Source organism: Rousettus aegyptiacus, unplaced genomic scaffold (genome assembly GCF_014176215.1).
Source record: "Rousettus aegyptiacus isolate mRouAeg1 unplaced genomic scaffold, mRouAeg1.p scaffold_m13_p_1, whole genome shotgun sequence".
Classification (NCBI taxonomy): Eukaryota; Metazoa; Chordata; class Mammalia; order Chiroptera; family Pteropodidae; genus Rousettus; species Rousettus aegyptiacus.
In genome coordinates, this window is record NW_023416284.1 from 23,911,002 (window position 1) to 23,931,437 (window position 20,436).

Genomic DNA, 20,436 nt, shown 5'->3' on the forward strand with positions numbered 1-20,436 from the left:
AAATTTGAATGTGCACATCAGTCAGTCACCTGGAACCTTGTTAAAATGCATACTCTGGTTCCTTGGGTCTAGGATGGGACCCAAGATTCTCATTTCTAACCAGCTGCCCAGTGATGATGTCAATGCCTCCACAGACCACACTCTGGGCAAGAAGCTGTCTGTCACCTTGAGTATCCCCAAAGTTTTCCTCCTGCTCTGTCCAGGAGGCCATTAGGGGTCTCTTAAAATTCAGCCCTGTCCCTTCTTGCTCCCATGCATACTCCACCAGTCCCTGTACCCTGAAAAAGAATGTGGTGCCTCTGGCTACTGTTTTCATTTGTTTTTTGTTTTTAATTTGAAATAAACCTTTAAGCAGTTTTCAGTCAGGGCAGCCCTGATATGGACCAAGGATGTGTGACAATATTCTCCAATGATAAAGTCACACAGCTGGAAATGCTGAACAGTCCTCACACTTTGGCTCCTGTCTGCCACACTGGGCCGAGCCTGTCAGCTCCTCCAGAAGGCATCACTCTGCAAAGTTTGGGCCTGGGAAATGTTCTCTCTGCCATGTCCACTGGGAGCATCACAAACCAAGGGTGTGCTGCTGGGCAGAGACGACCCCTCTGCTTCCCCACCCTGTTCACATCACGACGTCCAAGAGATAGAAGTGTCTTCCAGTAGCCTTGAGCGTGTATAGTATGTATGTGTGTGTGCATGTGTGTGCATGCACACAGGCGTACACGTATGTTGGTTGCATGTTTGGACGTGGGGGTCTGTGTGCTCATGTATGTTTGCAGAGTGTGTGTACATGTTGCCCCCGGCACTCCAGTTCAGTAAAACTTCCATCACATAGAGCAGCGCCGGACTCTTTCTGCGTTGGCCTGGAGGCTGGAGAATGTCCCTAGGTGGGCCCCGCAGATGTGAGTGGCCCCACTGTCCCTTGCTGCTGCTGCTGCTGTTGCTGGCCCTTGCGTCTCCGAGAGCCGGTGCCCACCTCCTTGCTTTCCTTTCTGCTTGGGTTCCTGTTGGCATTCTCCCGCCGGCCCTGGCCTCCCTTCCTCCTCTTCTGCCCTGCAACCCAACAGCAGGAAGAGTCAACAAAAGATGTCCTTCCACAAACAGGCAGGCCCCAGGCATGGCCAAAGGCCCTAGGAGGGGAGTGGTGAGGAAGCTGGGCAGGGAGGAGACCGGAGACGCTGCCTTTAGGCAATTGGGTCCCCTTAAAACCTCCTCTGACCAACAGCCACTTCAGAGGACCCTGCAACAAGGGTACTGAGAGGGGGTCCCAAGAACCTTTTTGCCTTCTACCTCTTGATGAACCGGACACCCTCCTCTTCCTCATGTCTTCCTCAAGCCTTGGACCTCAATGGGTCAAGATGTTCAGTGCAGCTTTCAGGACAAGCAGGATGATCCCTGCCCCTCTCTGGGGCCATCATTGCCAACAGCTGGCTGAGCGACCTTGGCTGAATCATTCATTATACCTCTCTAGGTCTTAGAAACCCCTTCGACACCCCCACCCGACCTCTGAGGTCCCTTCCAGTGCCAACATCTGCTGGCCCAGAAGAAATGGAAAGACAAGGACATGGAAGTTTCCAGATCCCACCACGCAGAGTTCTGGGGCTCTGCCAGGAACTGGCACTGGTTTGCACAGCATGGGGTCTTGAGTTGGGGACTCCCCATTTGGCCCCAGCCTGAGGCCCTCTCCTGGACAACAGGCAGGAAGCAGAGGTGGTCACACCTCCAGGGAGGCAAAGGCTGCAGCTCACCCTCAGGACAGGGCACCCTCCGCACTGTGCACCTCCGGATCTCCTTCGTGTCGGAGCAGATGGCATGGTCCCCTCCGGGGGCATGGAGCACCCTCCGTGTCCGCTCCTCAGAGCCCCTCCGGAAACCACAGAGCTTCTTCTTCTTGGAGCACGGCCCCCACAGGGACCACTCGCTCATTTCACATTGCGCTGGCAGGAAGGGAGGGAAGATGGAGAAAAGGGAGAGGAGGGGGGTCACATCCCCTCCCCTGGCCCGGAGTACCCCATGGGAGCGTCTCCCACCTGCTCTCTCTCTGGACTCAGGCCCAGAGGGCAGAAAAGTCCTAAGGAAAACCCCAGAGGGTGGTTGCAGGGTAAGTTTTCTCTGGACAGTGCCCCAGACCTTACCCTGACCCCCCCTTTCTCCAGGGGTCCGGGGCCCTCTGCCCACAGCACCCATGGTGCCTGCCTTACCAGGACTACTGCACTCCATGGTGCCGTTGGCAGCTGCAGAGCCCTCGGGACAGGCCGGGTAGCAGCGTCCCTTGTGCAGGTACAAGCTCTCCTTACACTTGGTACAGAAGTTGTGGCTGAAGCAGGCCTCGCAGTGCTCAATCTTGCATTCTGAGGAGAGGACAAGAGTGGGGGCCTCAGGTTCAGCCTGCAATGGACACTTCCCCTCATCCCCATCTCAACGCCCACCAGTCCAGGACCGCCCACTCTGAGGGGAGGATGGTAGGTAGCCTGGAGCTGGGAAATGCAAGAAAGGAGTCTGGGAAGGGAGGGAAAGGCAAGGGCAGGGCTCGGGGAAGGAGACCAAAGTGGCTACTCGTCAGGGCAGGCTGGGACTTCCCAGGGTCAGCCCATCCCAACTCAAACCCAATCCTAGGTCCTGGAACCCCAGGTGAGGCCCAAAAGAGCTCGTTTCAGAGGAGGAGGGCAGGACCTTCTCAGATTAGTGCGGGTGAGAGAGGAGGGTCCCAGCTCCTCATGGTACCCTAAGGGCCACCTGGTCGGAGTTGAACTGAGGGACACAGTGACCCCCCTGACTGTGGCTGTGTAGTCCCCTCTTCCCCCCTTTCTGGATATCCACAACACCCCAAATCCTGGATCTCTTCCAACCAGGCAGAAAGAATCAGCTTACAGGAGGGGGAAGAGATCCCAGGACAAATTCCTCCCCTTTTGCAAGTGAGTTCCAGGAACTACCTTGGTTAGACTCCTGAATCCCTCCCTGATCCCCTACTGCTAACTCTCCGTCCTCTGGGGATTTGTCTGGGGTGGGGTGGGGGGAAAGGGTGGGTTGCAGGGCTGGAGAAGCAGGCAGGGTCTTTCACAATCTCTCCCTTCCCAGATTGTGGGCGGGGCTAACTTCCTCCCACCTCTGGCACCTGGAGCCTGGGCTGCCAATTTCCCAGGACCTGGCACAGCCAGGAATTCCTCGCCCCAAATACCTTGAGGACCAAGAGGGCCACCTCAGGCTCTAACCTCCAGCCTCACAAACTCCCCACCCCCACCCCATCCTCCTCTGTGGCTTTATCTCGGCTTCACCTCCCCCACTCCCTCCTCTCATGTCCTGAATCCTGGGTTGGGTTGCAGGTGGAATACAGTTAGGAGCAGCAGCGGTTACCGTTTGCAATGTCAGACGTGAAGGGCTTTACATGTGCCTCTTACGACAACCCCAGGGGGAAGACACTGGCACTCCCATTCTAAAGAAGGGGTTTTAAGAGGTTGTGACATGCCCAAAGTCACACAATAAATAGGCAGTGGAGTTGAGAATAGAACACCAGTCAGCTGATCTGGGGTCAGTCATTTCCTCTCCAAGTCTTACTGTTCCTCGGTTATAAAAAGGATACCATCACTTAGGTCCCCGTCTCCCTCCAAAGGGTGTTGTGGGCTCAACTGATGTGAGATCTGGAAATGTACTCCAAACTCCAAGGCACTGAACAAATGAGAGGGAGCACTGGCTTTGGTGTGGGTTCACTAAACGTCCCCCAGAATGACACAGCTGAGGCAGGATGGAGGTGTGACAGTATGCGCCCTGAAGCATGCGGAGCTGTAGCTGGTGTGGGAGAGAGGAGCGGAGTGAGAAGACCGTTGGAGAGAGGTGGGTGGGGGAGAGCAGGCTGACTGGGGCTCGAAATTCTCTTTGGTCAGTAGCGCCCGTGGTGGTTTTTAAGCAGAAGTGTGATGGGACAGGTTGTGTGTCTCAGAGCATCTTTCTGGCTGCAGCGTGGAGGAAGGGTCCAAGGGAACCAGATGAGGGTTGGAGGATAGATAAACAGGCAATTGCAATAGTCCAAGAGAGAGGGGAAGGGAGCTTGGATAAGACAATGGCATTGAGGAGAGAAAGATGAAGCAGGCACAGTTTGGTTATTGGATAGATGGGAGATGGTATAAATGAGAGGTCGGCTCCCAGGTCTATAGTTTGGGTGATGGCTTGGGAACAGGGTGATTTGTGGGAATACAGGTTGGTGCAGGTTTAGAGGAAGGAGATGCAGTTCCGATAGGGACACATTGAGATGGAAATGTGGATGGAATATTGGGGAGATGTCTGGCTGGCAGCCAGATACTTGAATCAGAATTCTTATCTCTCCTCCTCAATGCTCCCAATACTCTTCCTGCCAGCCGCCAACAAAACTCCCTCTCCCACTGGCCAGAGCCTCTGGTGCCCTTCTCCAGCCCTGCCCACACTCACTGATGCACTTGTTCATGTCAGGGTTGCGGGCGTCGAAGTATCCAGGCGGGCAGGACGGCAAGCAGACGCCCACCTGGCGGATGTCGTTCCTCTCCAGCAGGATGAACAACTTGGGTGAGCACTTGAGGCAGCCGTTGACCTCAGAGCAGAGCTCACAGCCTTTGGCACAGGCCTGGGTCCCCTCAGCACTGACTACAGGGGTGGAACAAGGGTGAGAAGGTGGCTGTAGAAAAGACCTCTGTCTTTCCCAGGCTCCCACAAGGATGGGAAGTGAGTAGATTGGTGTTTCCTTCTACAGACGACTGTGCTTCTCAGAAAGCAGAGGCCAGGCTGGCAGCTCTCTGTAAAGCTGCATTACAAGCCTCCCCAGTATCCTCTCTCAAGGGAACTAGTACACAGATACCTGGAGCAAGAGCTCCCATCCACCCTAAATGCCTCTGTAGCTTCAGGCACAACACGAGCTTGCCCTCCAAGCTTGTTTCATTATGCCCAGAGACGCTACTGAAGCTGCATCCTTCCTGCAACTCACCCCTACCCTCCCCAGAGAAAGAAAAGCTCAGCCTCGGGTATGGTATTTTTTTTTTTTTTATCCTTGAGAAAGTTTTAAGGACAAGAGGAGATAATAGGTTAAACTATCTGAGAAAAGATCACCTGCCCAGAGATAGGAAGACAACTAGAATAAGTTATGTCTTAGATGGTGGTCACAATCAGAGACAATTTTGCTCCCCAGGGAACATTTGGAAACGTTTAGAGACATTTTTGATTGTCGCACTGGACACGGGGGTTGCTACGGCATCTAGTATGAGAGTCTAGGGATGCCGCTAAAACATCTTCCAGTGCATGGGGTGGCCCATATTATCTAGTTCAAAATGTCAGTGGTTCTGAGACTGAAAAACCCTGGCTTAGAACCATCCTCTGAGGCAGCGTGATTCTCAGCCCCAGTAGCAAGTCCCAAACCTTTGATCTCTTTCCCTTATCCACTTGTTCTATCAATCCTTACCGAGTCCCTTTTAGGGACCACATGCAGTGTGAGCGCTAGAGACGTGGAGGTAAAGATGCCTGGCCACTCCACTGGTCATTCAGTGGCACAGACAGACCTGCAAATAGGCAAATGCTCACAGCCACAAATGCCAAGCAATAGTGGACTCAAAAGGAAGAGAGGGAAGGAGTCACAAAGAAGGGGCTATTTGGGCCAACTCTTGAGAAATTAGTAGATTTGTCAATTAGGAAACAGAGATAAGGGCCCTCTAGGAACACGACCACAAAGATGGAAGACAACCCACAAAGATAATTCAGGGTGCAGGAGGAGTGGAGAGGGAAGTAATGAGAGATGAGGAGTCCTGTCTTGAAGTGCCTTTTTGTCATGCTAAGGAACTTGCACTTGATCCTGCCAGGCAGCGTTCCCCAAAGAATATTCCTTGGAACATGATCCCCCTAAACGTTCATAGGGGACTGTTGAGAAAGGGTCACTGAATCAGGTAAGACTGAGAACCACTGGGTCCAATAAGTTTAAACAGGATTCTTTACTTCTTTACCTTTTATTAAGAGCCTGTGCTGACTGCATCTCCAGGAGGGGGACAGAGAGAACTGTATTTCCCAAACATTTTGGCCACAGACCCTTGTTTGGCAGAGGTTTTTTGGGGACCTTTCTGAGAGCTAATTATATGACAGGGAGCTATTGGCAAGTTTTATGCAGGTGCAAGACCTAGTCTGATTGACATGTTGGAAAGGTTGCTCTGGCAGCCTGGGTGGAGACCAGACTAAGGGATCATTTGGAAGGAAGCTGACCAGATCACCCAGGTGAGAAAGGTGAGAAAGTCTCAAATAAAACTCAGTTCAGTGGAGATGGAGAGAACAAGACTTGACAGATGCTTAGGGAATACAATCAGCAAGCCACGGTGACCAATAGGAGGAGGAGGAGCCCGGGGTGAGTCCCAGCACTCCGGCCTAGGGTATGGGTGAGCAGTGGGGCCAGTCACTAAAAGAGGCCCCTGGGAAGAAAAGCAAGTTGAGAAGGAAGGAGAGGAAGGAAAATAGTTATTAGCTGCTTAAGAGGAGTTGTAGATATAGGCTGGAGGTAGAGAGCTTGGGAGAATCAGAACAGAGATGGCAGGAGATCACACGGGACCCAGAATTTGGGCTCAGAGTCAGTTGGACGTGGACCCAAATCCCCAGCCTATGACCCTAGGCAAAACACTGCATTTTATGTGCCTCCCTTCCCACCCCTGAAAAAGAGAGGCGAGGATGGCTGTGGAGAGAAGCACCTGTTCCAGGAATGATCCCTGATTTCAGAACAGGAGAATGAGTAAGAGGTTGGAAGGTGAGCAGAAGGGAAGAGGAGGATAACAAAAACAACAATAATAATGACAAAATCCGAATCCTAATAATGAAGGCTTATTGCTAAATGTCGAACACTCGTTCTACAGCAGGCACTGTTCTCAGTGTTTTGTAAGTATCAACTCATTTAATCCTTATAATCCACGAAGTAGGTACTATTATTTTCTTTTTAATCTCATTTTTACAGATGAGGAAATGAACAAGTTCCAATTCTTGAACGAGGCTTCGCAGCCAGTATGTCTTCCAGGCAGAAGGAACAGAGTTCACAAAGGCCAGCGGTTAGGACAATATGAGATGACATGGAAACTGAAGATATGGTTGGACTGATTTTTTAAAATATAGAACTTATGTTTATAGAGTCAATGTCATTTAATCAATCGATAAATTAAAAAATTAATATTGTTCTTGTTGATTTAGTTATTATAAGAGCAAAAATACTCCAGATGTTGAATTGGAGTCATGGGAGAGCACTGGGGATTATTTTTCCACATGGGGCCTTTATTCAGCCATATTACAAATTAAGAAATCACCGTAGATATTAGGTACCATTTCTGTATCAAAGATATTGAATCCTCTATTACTTAAGGATTTGACTTAATTCATTGTTGACATGACTGCTTCCTCTAGGTTTTTGCCTTGGTTTCAAGAACTGAAGTCATCCAGGTCACCCATTTGCAGCCTCTCCGGCTATGTTCCCATAATTATTTATTCCCGCCTTATCGCTTTTGTTAAGGACAGATTTGTAAAAAGCCTTCTCAGAATCCTGCTGCCTGCCTCCCACTCAACCAACAACAAACCTCTGAGTGCATTTCCCTTCAGATCTATCAATGACAGAGCAAAAAAAAAAAAAAAAAAAAAAACGTGGCACACTTGGGGATGTGAAATTACTTCAGCATGGCTGGAAGTCAGAGTGAACAGTTAGACATGAAGCCGGAGAGGGAAGCAGGGGTCAGACGAAGAAGGGTCTTCAATGTATACAGAGGAGTCTGGACATTTTTCCTGAAGGCAATGGGGAATCACTGTGGGCTTTAAATAGCAAACATGGTCAGGATTCCATTTTAGAAAGATCACTTTGTAGTGAAGAGAATGGGTTGCAGGGAAGGCAAAACTGGAGGTAGGAGGTCACCCAGGTTTGAAGAGACGGAGCTAAACCAAGGTGACGGAAGGGAGCAGACACATGTAAGATAATCAGGTGGCAGAATTAACAAGACTAGATGATGCTGGGGAAAGCACAAGTTGAGGATGACTTGGAGGTGTCGGGCTTGGGTGACAGGGTAGCTGGCAGCCCTTCACCAAGAGAGAGACCGCAGGAGGAAGAGCATGTTTAGGTGAGGAAATGATGGATAGTTGAGTTTTAGATGTGTTAAGGCTGTGGTTCCTGTGGGACACCCAGGGTAAGGTGTCTATTAGGCAGTCAAACCTGTGGGTCTGGAACTCAAGAGAAACATTTGGCTGGAGAGTTAAGACATGGAGTCTTTAACATGTTACTAGTCATCAAAGGCATGGAGGTCCATTGAGTTGACAAGGAGAGTGGGTATAGAAGAATGTGAAGAGGAATTAGACACTTAAGAGAAGGATGGAAAAAGAAGGGCTAGCGTAGAGGCTGAGACGGAGCAACCAAACAGGTAGGGGATGCTCAAAAGCACATTGCATTACAGAAGCCAAGAAAAGGGTACACGCAACAAAGAGGGAGGCATCACATGCCAAATGCTGCTGAGGTACCATGCAATAAACAGCAACAAACGGGTTGTTGGCACCCTGGGTGGGGGTGGAGAGCAAGGGCAGTGGCTGAGGAGTAAAAGGAAGGTGAGGAAGGAGGGCCGTCTCATCTCAAGAAACCAGCTGTGGAGATGGGGAGAGAACTCAGGGATGTCATGGGAGTTGTCATTGGGATTAAATTCCTGAAGATTAGAAGGCATCCCAGAGCGGAAGCTGTGCAGCTGGAGAAAGAGGGCCAAGGGCTGGCGCCTCGGCAACACTCATATTCAACAGACAAGCAGAGGAAGAGGAGCGAGGGAGAAGCTGAGAGGAAATGGTTGAAGAGGTGGGAAGATACTGAGAGAGAGTCCAGATAGAAGCCAGGTTGAAAAAGAGAGAGATCACAGGGACCAGGGCTAGGAGGAGACCATGGCCAGTGGGCTCCGAGGTGAATCTGGGAGACTTGCAGTAGGAGTGACCTTGAAGAGGGCAATTTCGGTGGAGGAGTAGAGATGAGAGCCAAACCACAGTGGGCTGAAGAGTGAGTGGAAGCAATGGAAGTGAGAGTGAAGCAAGGAGAGGGAGTGAGAGGGTCAGAGAACAGAAAGAGAGGAGACTAGCTGGGAGTAGAACTTTGATCACAAGACTCAGAGGCAGGCTAAAGGCCCAAGGATATGAGAGGGTCAAGATACAGAGCTCAGATAAGACTGGCTTGAGTCTTGAGGCGAGATTCAAGAACAAGGGAGTAGGGAGTTGAGCTCCATGAGGTTTGGGGGCTCAGCGAGGAGGAGAGGGGCTCAGTGATGGGCAGGGGTCAGTTCAGTGAAGAAAGGGATGCTTATCAAGGGGGTAGGAACCAAAGGGTGTTCTCAGCTTAGCAAGGCAAATAGATAGTCAGGAAGGGGATGGGGAGCCAGGGCATAGGGAACTCTGTGTGTGTCCAAGGAAGATAGTGGGTGTTGGGGTGTTGCATAATGATTCAAAGGGAAAAGCCAAGGTTCATTCATTCCATAGACATTTACTGCACACCTAATATGACCACATGCCCAGAGCTGCTAGGAGCTGGGGATGTGGAAGTGTAGCAGCCAAGACTCACCCAAGAATGCGGGAGGCAGGGCTGGCTCCGCACTGTGGTAAGTGGAGGAGCAATGGAGGGCACTCCCTTACTCAGCCGGCTAGGCGAAGAGGGTGCACCAGACAGGAGGAACAGCCTATGCAAAGGCTCGGAGGCACTGAACGTCCTTGCATCCATGGAATGGAAAATAAGGGTTTACTCTACGGGCAAGGAAAGGGACCACAAAAGGGCATGGGCGGATTCACTATTTCATAGGCTCCCCTGGGCTCCTGTGCCTATGATGAGGGTGGGGGAAGGGTGCAGGGGAGCAGCCCTGTAGGGCTGTAGCCTGGCCAAAGAGGCTGGGTGGGCTCTGGGAAGGAGGAATGGGAGACTCAGAGAGGGAATGGAGCCTCCTTCCTAATTCCTCCACATGTCCCCCTCACACAGCTCTGCCCTTCCCACCTCCATCCCCTTCTACCCCTGTTCCCTAGCACTCAGTGGAGCCCATTTCACTGGGCCAGGAAGGCAAGGCTGTGCCCTCCTTGATTTCTCTGCTGCTTCTCCGGCTCCTTTATTCTTGCCTAAAAATATTCAAGGTAATTTTCCTATAAATGAGTCTTTCCCCCTGGTGACTTAGTGCCTTTGCCTCTATGAAGAGTGGCTTCTGGCCACATTCCCTTCCCCCCAGGGGGCTTGACTTCTCCCAGTTCTCCAACTTTCTCATCTCCAGGAAACCTTTCTAAACCCAAACTCTGAGAGTGTCACACCCCTGCCTAAAATCTGCCAGTAGCTCCCTATGCCTGCAGAACTGAGACTCAGTTCCTCCACCCATCCTCAAAAGCTTCCATGAGCTGATCCCACCCACCTCATCTCTCAACACTACCCCTAAGCAATATGAAGCTATTTTTGTTTTTCTGGACACATCACATTACTTCACACTTTTGTGCCTTCGTGCAAGTTGGCCCTTCTGCCCAGGACACTCTCTGCCTTCTCTTGAGCCTGATGAATTCCTTCAAGTCTCAAAACTAAAGTCACCTCCTCTAGGAAGTCTCCCCTGATCTCACCCCCCTGCAAAGTCTGAATGGAGTATTTCTCTGTGTTTTCATGACCCTAGTACTTGAATCCATCACGGTAGACATCACCATATGTCATTATTCTCTGCGAATATGTCTTTTCCCCCAACTAGAAAGAGCTTTGGAGGGCAGAGCCTGTCTTATTTCTGACCAGGAGCCCTGTGAGGGGGTAGGACCCCACAAAGGGATAAGGAGTCCCCCAAAATGTAGGGCTAAGGATGTGGTGAGTGAGGCAGAGGCTCAGGGAGGCAAGCATATGGCCGGAGCTCACTGAGTATTTGATAGAGCGTGGAGTGAGGGATTGGATAGGAATGGGGGCTTGGGATAGATTAGATAAAGGTCAGGGAGGGGTGGAGAGGAACTTGCCATGACCCAGAGGAGGAATGACCTTGATATTGGGGTGGCATCTAGCCTTGGAGGAACTAGATTCAGTAAGAATGAAGTTAGTAGGGTTGCAGGGGGGCTGACAGGGAATGGGGCCTCAGTGAGGGGGTAGACAAGGGCCTTCCTCAGGCCTCACACTCTCCCAGGAGACACGTCTATTCCTGGAGTCTGGGGTTATCCAGGTGAATGTCCCCCTGGGAAGATCCGACATTCTTTAACTCAACTGGGAGCTTACTTTAAATCTTTACTTTTTCTTACCTGGGCCCGAATAGACTTTGAACTGGCCTGTTTGCCTCCCACATCAAGCCACCCCTTCTTATCCCCTCCTGCAGCTGGACCATGATGCCCCCCTGATAAAAAAAACCTTTCAGTGGCTCCTCATTATCCATAGCTCAAGTCAGGCCAAGTGTAAACTCCTCAGCCTGGAAAGTACAAAGTGTTCCACCATCTGCCCTCTGTGGCATCATTCCCCAAGGATGCTCGCTTGGCCCCAGACAGCTGTGGGTGCTCTATTCTAAGGGGTGTTGGACTTTTTGTTTTACCAGCATAATCCTTCTTTTTAGCAGAAAAGCTCCTCCTTTTTAACAGAAAAGGTCATTCCATGTGGTCCTAAGCCACACACAGGTGTCTCGCTCCTCTTTCTTCCCTCCCCCACTTCCCTGGACACCTTAAGGCAAAATGATGCACACATTGTTTATACAGCAACGACATGCATCCTGAAGCCGATACCGAACTTGATATTTCACAAAGGTTCACTCTATATAATCGTCCCATGTAAGCTCTACTATATTCCTCTGTAATGACACCTGCAGCTTTATTTAACAAGCATTGCCTAGCAACCTCTACCCTCATCTCTCTCTGACCTATGTCCCTCTTGGACCCTCACAGCATCTGGGGTCTTTCCCCTGACCTTGCCCCATCCTCACAGGCCCCCATTAAGGATGTCTGTCACTCACAGCACTTGGTAATAGGAGTTGCTGCCAAAGCTGGGAGGTGTGGCTGTATTGAAACCATTAAAATTGCCGTATTCGATTGGCCATTGTTGGGATCGGCCCTGTCTGATGGCTGGGCCAGTAAGTTTCTTTTTTTTCTTTTTTTTTTTTTTTTAGTACAACAGTTTAGAACAACAGGTCTGGTTTCGATGGGTGTGTGGCTCTGGGTGTGTGGATCTGCGTGTGTGAGTGGCAGCATGACCACTAGTGTGCATCACACGTGCATGAGTGACTCCTCTCATAGTCTCTCTCACCTCGGAAATAGAGGAGACTGATTATAAACCGCTAAACCGCATCTGGCCCATGGAGTCCAAAATACTGGCTGCGACAGATGAGAAGGGAGGAAAATCAAGGCTTCGCTGCTGATTAAACCTAACCGTCTCTAATTGTTTGTTAAGCCAAGGATTTTCAGCTTCACCAGTTCTCTGAGCTTCTCTCCCTGGGCTGGGTTCTGCCCTTGGCTGCACCCGTGGAGACCCAACCAAACTCTGCTGCTGCCTTTCAACCTGTACTGGTGGCCTCGGGCTGCAGCCCTCAAAAGTGAAGCAAGAGGTAGCTAGGCCCAGCTGCAGCAGAGCTGCCCACCTGTGGGTGTGACATCTCCGATGGGAGATGTTGAGAGAGAGGCCTTGGGGTCGAGCCTCAGGTCTATCACTCAGGCCTCCATGCCACTCCCTACCTGTGCCTCTCACATGTGATGGCCACTCCCACAACATAACGGGGCAGGTACACAACCTCCATTGCTGGAGACTTTAAGCAGAAGCTAGAAGACCTGCTCAGGGAGCACCTAGGATGGGATTCTGTGAGGAGTGGGAAGGGAGATGGGGACAGGTTCATCTCGAACTCTTATCAAGTGCTGCTTTCCAGAAGATGGGCTGACAGGAATTAGGAGACCTGGGTTAAAATGCCGACTGTGTGTCCTTAGGCCTGTCATCTCTTCCCTTTCCTTAGCCTCAGTTTTCCCATCTGTACAATAACAGGATTTATTTTATTTCAAGCTGTGATAACCCTTCCTTCTAATGATATCTTATGTAGAATCTTATAGAAAGCGAGGAAGAGCAAAGTTGCTCTGGTTGGAAGGGCCGTGGGGCCTGATTCCTGCCCACCTGCCTCCCCTTCACTCCCCCCACCCCACCAATGCAGCTCCTGATTCCTGCTGCGCAGGGTTAAAAACCACAGGAGTGGACAGTCTCACGATCTTCCTGCTCCACTATGCCTGCCTCGTGATCTGGGCAGGGAAGGCTGTTATCCATCACCAAGCTGGGCAGAGTTCCTAACCCAAAGGGGCTGAGAGCTACACTCCCATAGCCACTAAAAGAAAGGGCCCCAAATTGTCAATGAGGAGGCAACTGAGCACCCTGGGGCATCCTCCCCCTCCTTGGGAGCATCTCCGTGGATACCACACAAAGCTGATATTATGTCAAAGGGCATAATCTATACACTGGATTCTCACAAGAGAGGGGTTAATCTAGAAAGCAGAGTCTACAAAGGAGAAAATAGACAAAGTAAGTAATCTGCAGAGCGAGCAACCCCAACAAATTAATCCACAAACTGGATAATCCACAAACAGGATAATCTATTGAGTAATCTACACAGCTGTAATAAACAAAGTAGAAATCTGCAATGGTCATTGCAGAAGGAAGCCCAAGGCTCTCTAGTCCCCAAGTGGCCCCCTCCCATTCCCAAGGCTCTGCTGCCTTCTGTGGTCCATCCCTGCTCATTACTCACTCCGCCTCTGTCTCTTCCCCTTGATGCCCCGGCTGCCAGCAGTAAGATGCATCCAGCTCAGAACCAGGGCCACCACACACAGCCCAAGCCGCATAGTCACTCGCCAGCTCCAAGCCCCTGGTAGGAGGGGTGGTCTCTGGGGCAGGGCTCTTGCTAACACCTCCGGGGCTGGGTCAGCAGCAGGAGGCCCAGGCCTGGGCCCTGTCCCAAATCCACCATAATCTCAGCTGGGGACAGAGAGGGTGTGGGGAGCCCACTTCTCCATCAGCCCATAAGGAAGTCCAGAGAGCTTTCCTCAAAGGCACCTGGGAGTGTCACATGGGAGAACACGTTGTCACTTCAGCAGGGACACCTCCAAAACCCAACCTGTTAGGGGAGGAGAGAGAAGGATTAATTCTGGGGTACCATGGAGTCCTCCCAACCTGTGCCTCTTATACCCCCATGTGGGCTCCTGCCCAGGAGGCTGTAAGAACTCAGAATGTTTAGACATTACAAGTTGCCCACCCGTGAAATAAATCTACTTCCTTTTCCTATCTTGCAGAATTCCCTAACCTGGGACTAGAGCTGGTAATCCAAGCAGCTGGAATAGGGTAGATCCTCAAACCAGACTTGTGGATAATTGGGAACCAGCTGGCCCTTGCTCAGTATTGGCCAGCTCTGACAGGAAGTTCTTCTTTAGGTCTACCCTACAGACCTCATGCTGCAGTAATATCTTGTCTCTTGATGAGGAGTTCTCTCTGTCCTTCTATGAGTGACCCCTCAGCTTTCTCTTCCCGGTGCTGAGTCACCCCTGTGCCTTTCACCTGTCCTGGAGCTAGAGCAGTGGCCCCCGACAAGCTGGCAGACTCTGCATGGCCCTCTGGGCTTGGCGGGAGAAAAGGAAGTAAGGCTTCCCCGGCCACAGAAACTCTGACACAGCAGGCCCGGCGGGCCTGGCCTTTGTGAGAGGATAAAAGAGGCAGCTATGCCCGCCCTGGCCAGAGACACAGAGAATGGGGATAATCCCCCAGCCCAGTGAGAGCCAGGTCTCTGGACCGCTGGCCTGGTGATGGGGGCAGGGGGAGCTGGTCCCTCCCCAAAAAAATGTGTCTGGGAAGTTGGAGCCCAACCTGGGAGTCCGAGGATGAAATCCACTGCACACTCACAGGCTTGAACCCTCCCAACACACTCACAGCAAAGGCCGGCCCAGGCATTGTCCAACACCAGTCCACCTTCACACAGGGACAGGAGAAAACAGTGAGACTTCAGGAAGCTTTGCAGATGCTAGGGACGCTTTGCCCTCCCATTCACTGGTCGGATGCCTTTGGACAAGTCACTTAACCTTTCTGAAATTCAGTCTCCTCATCTATAAAATGAGGATAAATATGCCTATTTCATAGGATTGCTCTGAGAATTGGCTGAGTTTTGGCTTACGAATGAGAATTGCTGGAGTGGAGGTGCCCCTCCCAGCCACTGTCCCAATCCTCTTCCCCTTAGCCTTTCAGGGAGGCCCCAGGAGAGCCCACCTGCATGGGAGATAAATCATTATCCCACAGGGGGCTTAGCACCTCCCTCCTCAGCCTCTCCCACCAGCTTTGAAGGCCAGACACACTCAAGTGGTTAAGCTGCCTGTGAAAAGTGTTTACATGAGGCTGATGAATCCCACCTGGCACTGAGGCCTGAGCCGGTGGAGATGCCCCCAGCCACCCCCAATGCCCCATCAACTGCCATCCCTGCCTGCCCCTCTAGTACTCCCTGTGTGACCTGCCAAAGCCTTCTCATACTCCCCAGCCCCCACTACACACTTCCATCGCCTTGAGTTTATCAAATTGGGGTCTTCAGCCAGTACATAGTCTCAGAGGTTGGCCATAGAGCATGATGGTCAAGGGCATAAATTTCAGAGTCGGAATGCCTGCCTTCAAACGTTGGCTCTCCTACTTATTAGCTGTTACCTTGGGCTAGCCGCTTAGCTGGTCAGAACTTCGATTTCCTTATCTATGAGAGCATTGTGGTTTTTTTATAGCTTAAATGAGTTAATACATAAAACTGCTTAGAGTAGTGCCTGGCGCATAGTGAAGACTCAGTAATATTCATTGTATTTTCTATGATCAAGACTTCATTTTGTGGTTACATTCTATTGGTTATCTAAGAAACAATATAAACAGTTTTTATATCATCTAGATCCGAATCTTAACACTGAGCACTGTTATGCGATTTCTGTATTTGCATTTATCTCTATCATTGATCATCTTGGTTCCAAAGTGATCACTCAGTGATAAGTTTAACCTTTAATTGGAGCATTTCTCAAACTGAGGTTGAGGACCCCAAACAAATATATTCTGAGGGTGTTGTCAGTCCTTACGCTGGACAGACCCTAGAGGAGAAGACCACCTCAGACACACATGGTGTTAAATGTCAGGTCTGCGAGACTTTAGTCTCACTGTGGGATCAGTATTCTTGGGGTCCTTGATGCAGAAAAGGTCTCCTATGCATCTCTGCACTCCCTGTACTTTCTGGGCATGGAGCCTGGCACTTCAGGGTTAGTGCTTGGCAAAAGTTAGTTCCCTTCCTCTCCCTTCTTTGAATTCCCTCTAATTCTCCTCACCCTCAACCCCATCCTTCCAGTCTTAGCTTTCAGCCCTACACTTGCCATGCTCACCCAGTCCTGGCCCACTCCCACCTGAAGCAGCATCAAACCAGGATCTCAGCTGGGAAATGGGGAGGAGGATCCAAATCTGAATGTCACTGGAGCAAGTGACACTAGCTTCTCTTACCCATCACTGGATGGGACAAGTTTCAAGCACTCTATCTATCTATCTATCTATCTATCTATCTATCTATCTATCTATACACACACACACACATACACACACACACACACACATATATATATATATAACTCTGAAAAGGACCTAAGAGTTTATTATAGGGTTACAAGCAAAAATAGGAAGGAAACTGGATGTGCGTGAGCATGCGTCGGTGTGTTGGGGTTGGGGGACCAAAGGGTAAATGTCCCATCTAAACCGAGCGTATGCTGTTCAGCTCCAGTTGATTGTTGATAGGTAGAAATAATGGCTCAATATTGGCAGATCTGATTTTTTTCGGTTGAAACTTCAGAATTTTATGTGAAATCTGACTTTAAAAGCTGGAAAGGTCTCAGAGTAGGAACCCTATAGTACCAAGCCTCTGGGTTGTCCCCAACATCACCCACCCCACACACACCTGCAGTGGGTGCACATAACACACGCACACATTCTAGGGCTAAGAAAGGAGATAAGAGCTGACCACTTTCTTTTAAGTAGCCTGCCTCATTTCTATTAGTTCCTCTGACTGGTTTCCCTTGCCCCTTGGGCTATATGGCACAAGCAGTTCATTTTTTGAGGCCCATTACTCTGCACAGGCACAGCCAGGAATGGGAACTGCTGGCAGTGATCAAGATCTCAGGCATCCGTGGGAGTGAGGAAGGGCGTTTTGTCTCTGCCAGGGTGGGAGTGAGGGATTCACATTCATCACTGACCTGCACCACCTGCCATGTGCTAGGCTCTCATTTACTCCTCAATAAGGAAAGTAAAATTCTTCCCATTTTATTGGCACTGAGAGGGTCCTGCCCCCACCTCGCCCCAAGGGTCTTGCGTTTACAAACCTGGTCAGTGACCAGCTCAAGACTGGGGATCTGGAGGGCGGAGCAAAGGGCAGGAAGCTGGGGGGTGTGGGGCATGACCCAGCTTGGGGACTAGATCCATGGAGGTGGGGAAGGGGCTGGAAGCAGAGGTAAAGCTCAGGCTGGAGACCGAGGAGAGAGGCCGCTCATTCTAGGTGGTCCGGGTAAGGGGAGGGTACAAGCTAGGGAGGGGGACACAGCTGGGGGTGGGGCCGAGGGCGGGGACTCAGTCCCCCCCCGAGGGCTGGAATTATCTTTCACCTTCTTGCCTGCAACACTGTCAGGATAAATTGGTATTCCGTCCGGAGCCGGACACAGACCCAAAAATGTAAACCATCCACATCATTTCTCATTAGTCCTCCTCAAGACCCGCTGCGGGTGGAGAGCTTTGGCCGCCGAGTGGGCTGGCGGATGGGGGCAGAAGAATCGCTGGGCGGGGGGCGGGACCAAGTGCGTGCCTGCGGGACCTGCAGGAATTAGTGTACACCAGGGCTAAACCCCCCGCCCCCCCCCTCCAACATCAAGGGCAGCAGGAAATGCTCTATCTCGTCCCTCCATCACCACTCCAAATGTGCAAATCCTTTCCTCCGCACCATCACGGAGAGTCTCGACAGGTGCACGGGGAGGGGAGGCGGATCTTAAGTCCCCCTGACTGCCCCCCAAAACCCAAGACTACTCTCCAAGTCCGAGAGGCCAGTTTCATAAGAAAACTCTTGCCGCCCAATGAGCACGCAGAATACGCCCTTGCCCTTCTGGAAGCCCGTGGCGAACACAGCCCCCACCTCGCCCCAACCAAGCAATGTCATACGACCCTCAGGGCCCGACCCTGAGGGCCACTGAGCCGCGCCACCTCGCAGAGCAAGGGGGCCGCCGCGCGCGCCGCCTGCCACGTCGGACCCGGGTCGGGTCTGCGGGACTGGGGTGAGGGTAACTAGGGGGCCATGGGACTCGGGGAAATGTGAGGTGATGAGACCAGGGATCAAAGCTTCTGGATTGGGGGTGGTGTTAAATAGGGCAGGCGGACTTGGGGAGTTCAGAACTACGAGTGAGAATGATCGCCGGGCTGCGGGGTTGGGGCAACCCGCGACAGCAACTGCGGGGGCGGGGGGCCCCCTGGCTTGAGGGATGACGCGGGCGTGGGGCCGCAAGACTTGCAGGAGGGCCTCCAAGAAGTGCCTTCTCCCGCTCTCGCTGGCCCGAGAGCAGTCAGAAGCCCCCTTCTTCTTGCTGTCTGCCCACCGCACTCGCCTCGGCCAAGCCCCGACGGGAGGGTCGGGACGCCCCAGGTCCCGGGGAAGGGGGCGCTAGGGAGGAGAACGGGGCAGCTTCGGGGCGACTCACCTCCGCGCTGCCAGCCGCGGCGGGGGCAGGTTCGGGAGGGGCGAGGGCGCGGCCCGCCCGCTCGCCCGCCCGCCACAGGACTGTCCTGGGCGCCGGGCTCTCCCGCGCTCCGCCCGCCGGTTCCCAAGTTGCTCAATCTGCGGACGGCTCACGCCCTCCGGGGCCGGCGCCCCACCCGGCGCATTGGTCCTCTGGGGTGGCTGGGTTCGGCCCTCGCTCTCCGTAATGCCCGGCTCTGCGGTTCGCTCCCCGCTCTCCGCCCCGTGCTCATGCCTCCGTCGCGCCTCCGCTCGGCCGGAGCGCCCAGCCCGAAGAGGGGCCAGTCCTCCGCTAGCACGAGGGAGGGAATCCCCCCTCCCCGTGCAGTCCCACCCCCGAGCCGGCCCCCCTTCCCGGGATCCACGGCAAAAAACGGACTGGAGCGCCAGGCCCGGGAGTCCGTAGCCCCCTCCCGCACGCACTTGCCCGCAGCTGGGGAGCTGCGCTTGGAGCGCAGGGCTGGCAACCGCAAGCGTGCTCTGGACCCAGGCGCAGACCCTCTGCGCTTACTCCCCGCGCCACCCGGTCCCCTCTGCCCCGCATCCCGGGGATTCTACGCAGCCAGAGCGGGGGCTGCAGCTGCAGGCATCCTGGGGTCAGAATAGAACCAGAGGAGCCTCAGTTTCCCTATCAGGATCCTGGAAAGTGACAAGGAACAAGCTCAACAGGATCTGTTGTCCTGGCCACGCCCTCCTCCTCTCAGGGTCAAACCTTCAGAACATCTTCCCAGTTCAGAGAAAATATGAAGCTACAAGAGCCCTAGAACCCAGGCGAGGACACTTCCACACGGAGCTCGTGTAGGAGAGCGAGGGAGACTTCGAAATAAAACCTAGATTCAAGCCCTTACTCACCAGCTATGTGGCCATATCCAAGTTACTCAACCTCTCTGAGCCTCAGGGATCTCATCTGTTTTGGGGGTTCAGCGAAATGAAGGATGCAACTTCCTAGTAAATGGTAGGGGCTTTATAATTGTTTGCGGAATAAGTCCTGAAGGGATACAGACACCTGCAGTGACCCAGATAATGTCGAGGTCCAGTCTGAAGAAGGGAGGCAGGGAGACTCACTTCCTAGGGTGGCACCCAGTTGCTCTCCAGCTTCATTTCAGATCAGTTAAAGGAAAATGGGCTAAAACTATAGTTAGCAGAAGTGGAGTTAGAGCAGAAAAGCTATACTGATTGGTGGGGGGGGGGGGTGGCGGTTCGGGGTGGTGGTTAATGAAGACAGGCTGTGGAATCTCTTTCTCAGGAGAGGAGGGAGGAACCCCGACTATTGTGACAAGAGCACAGAGTCTTTTACAGTGTCAGGGGAATGGATGTAATGACCCCTGGTGTGTCATGGTGGCCAGGGAACAGGGATGGTGGATGGCAAGAGAAAGTGGAGCAGTTGGGTCGCAAATGCACTGTCTGGGCTCAGGCAGTCAGAGCGTTGCCAAGTTTGCAGGAGGCAAACAGCCACTTCCGAGTTGGTCCTGGGCCCCCTCCAACCCCCTCTCCAGCCCCTCCCCTTTCCCCTCTCCCCTGAGCCTTCTCTATGTCTCACCGGCCCTTGGCTCTGCTCTGTGCCTAATCAAACAGCCCCAAAAGCTGAAAACTCAATGTTTATTTTATTTTATTTTTTTACACACTTGCATAACTCCCCGACAAGCCACGCCAGGCATTGGGCTTTTTGTTTGGTTTTATTTTGTTGCATTTAGGGGAAAAAAAAGAGAAGAGAAGGAATAACACAAAC

At 52.2% G+C, this 20,436-nt stretch overlaps 1 protein-coding gene across 2 annotated transcripts; it reads right to left on the bottom strand.

The window, feature by feature from the left end:
- Positions 1–315: 315 nt before the first annotated feature.
- On the bottom strand, positions 316–14,035 carry RSPO1 (R-spondin 1). Of its 2 annotated transcripts, none has more exons than XM_016157361.2 (5): positions 13,689–14,035; positions 4,420–4,611; positions 2,199–2,348; positions 1,746–1,934; positions 316–1,045 (listed from the first exon to the last, which is right to left on the bottom strand). In XM_016157361.2, exons 1-5 carry the CDS (start codon positions 13,780–13,782, stop codon positions 825–827), a joined length of 846 nt encoding a protein of 281 aa, XP_016012847.1. In that variant the 5' UTR covers positions 13,783–14,035; the 3' UTR covers positions 316–824. The 2 variants fall into 2 exon arrangements, with proteins under 2 accessions (XP_016012847.1, XP_016012848.1); XM_016157362.2 differs by having other exon boundaries at positions 316–1,050.
- Between the last annotated feature and the right edge of the window lie 6,401 nt (positions 14,036–20,436).

Bases quoted from the DNA above. Each gene is read 5' to 3' on its own strand.
- RSPO1 (XM_016157361.2), bottom strand. From the start codon at position 13,782: ATGCGGCTTGGGCTGTGTGTGGTGGCCCTGGTTCTGAGCTGGATGCAT. The intron at 1,935-2,198 runs GTAAGGCAGGCA...CCTTCCTGCCAG, and splicing joins CATGGAGTGCAGTAGTCCTG to CGCAATGTGAAATGAGCGAG. The intron at 1,046-1,745 runs GTGAGCTGCAGC...GTTGCAGGGCAG, and splicing joins GAGGGTGCCCTGTCCTGAGG to AAGAGGAGGAAGGGAGGCCA.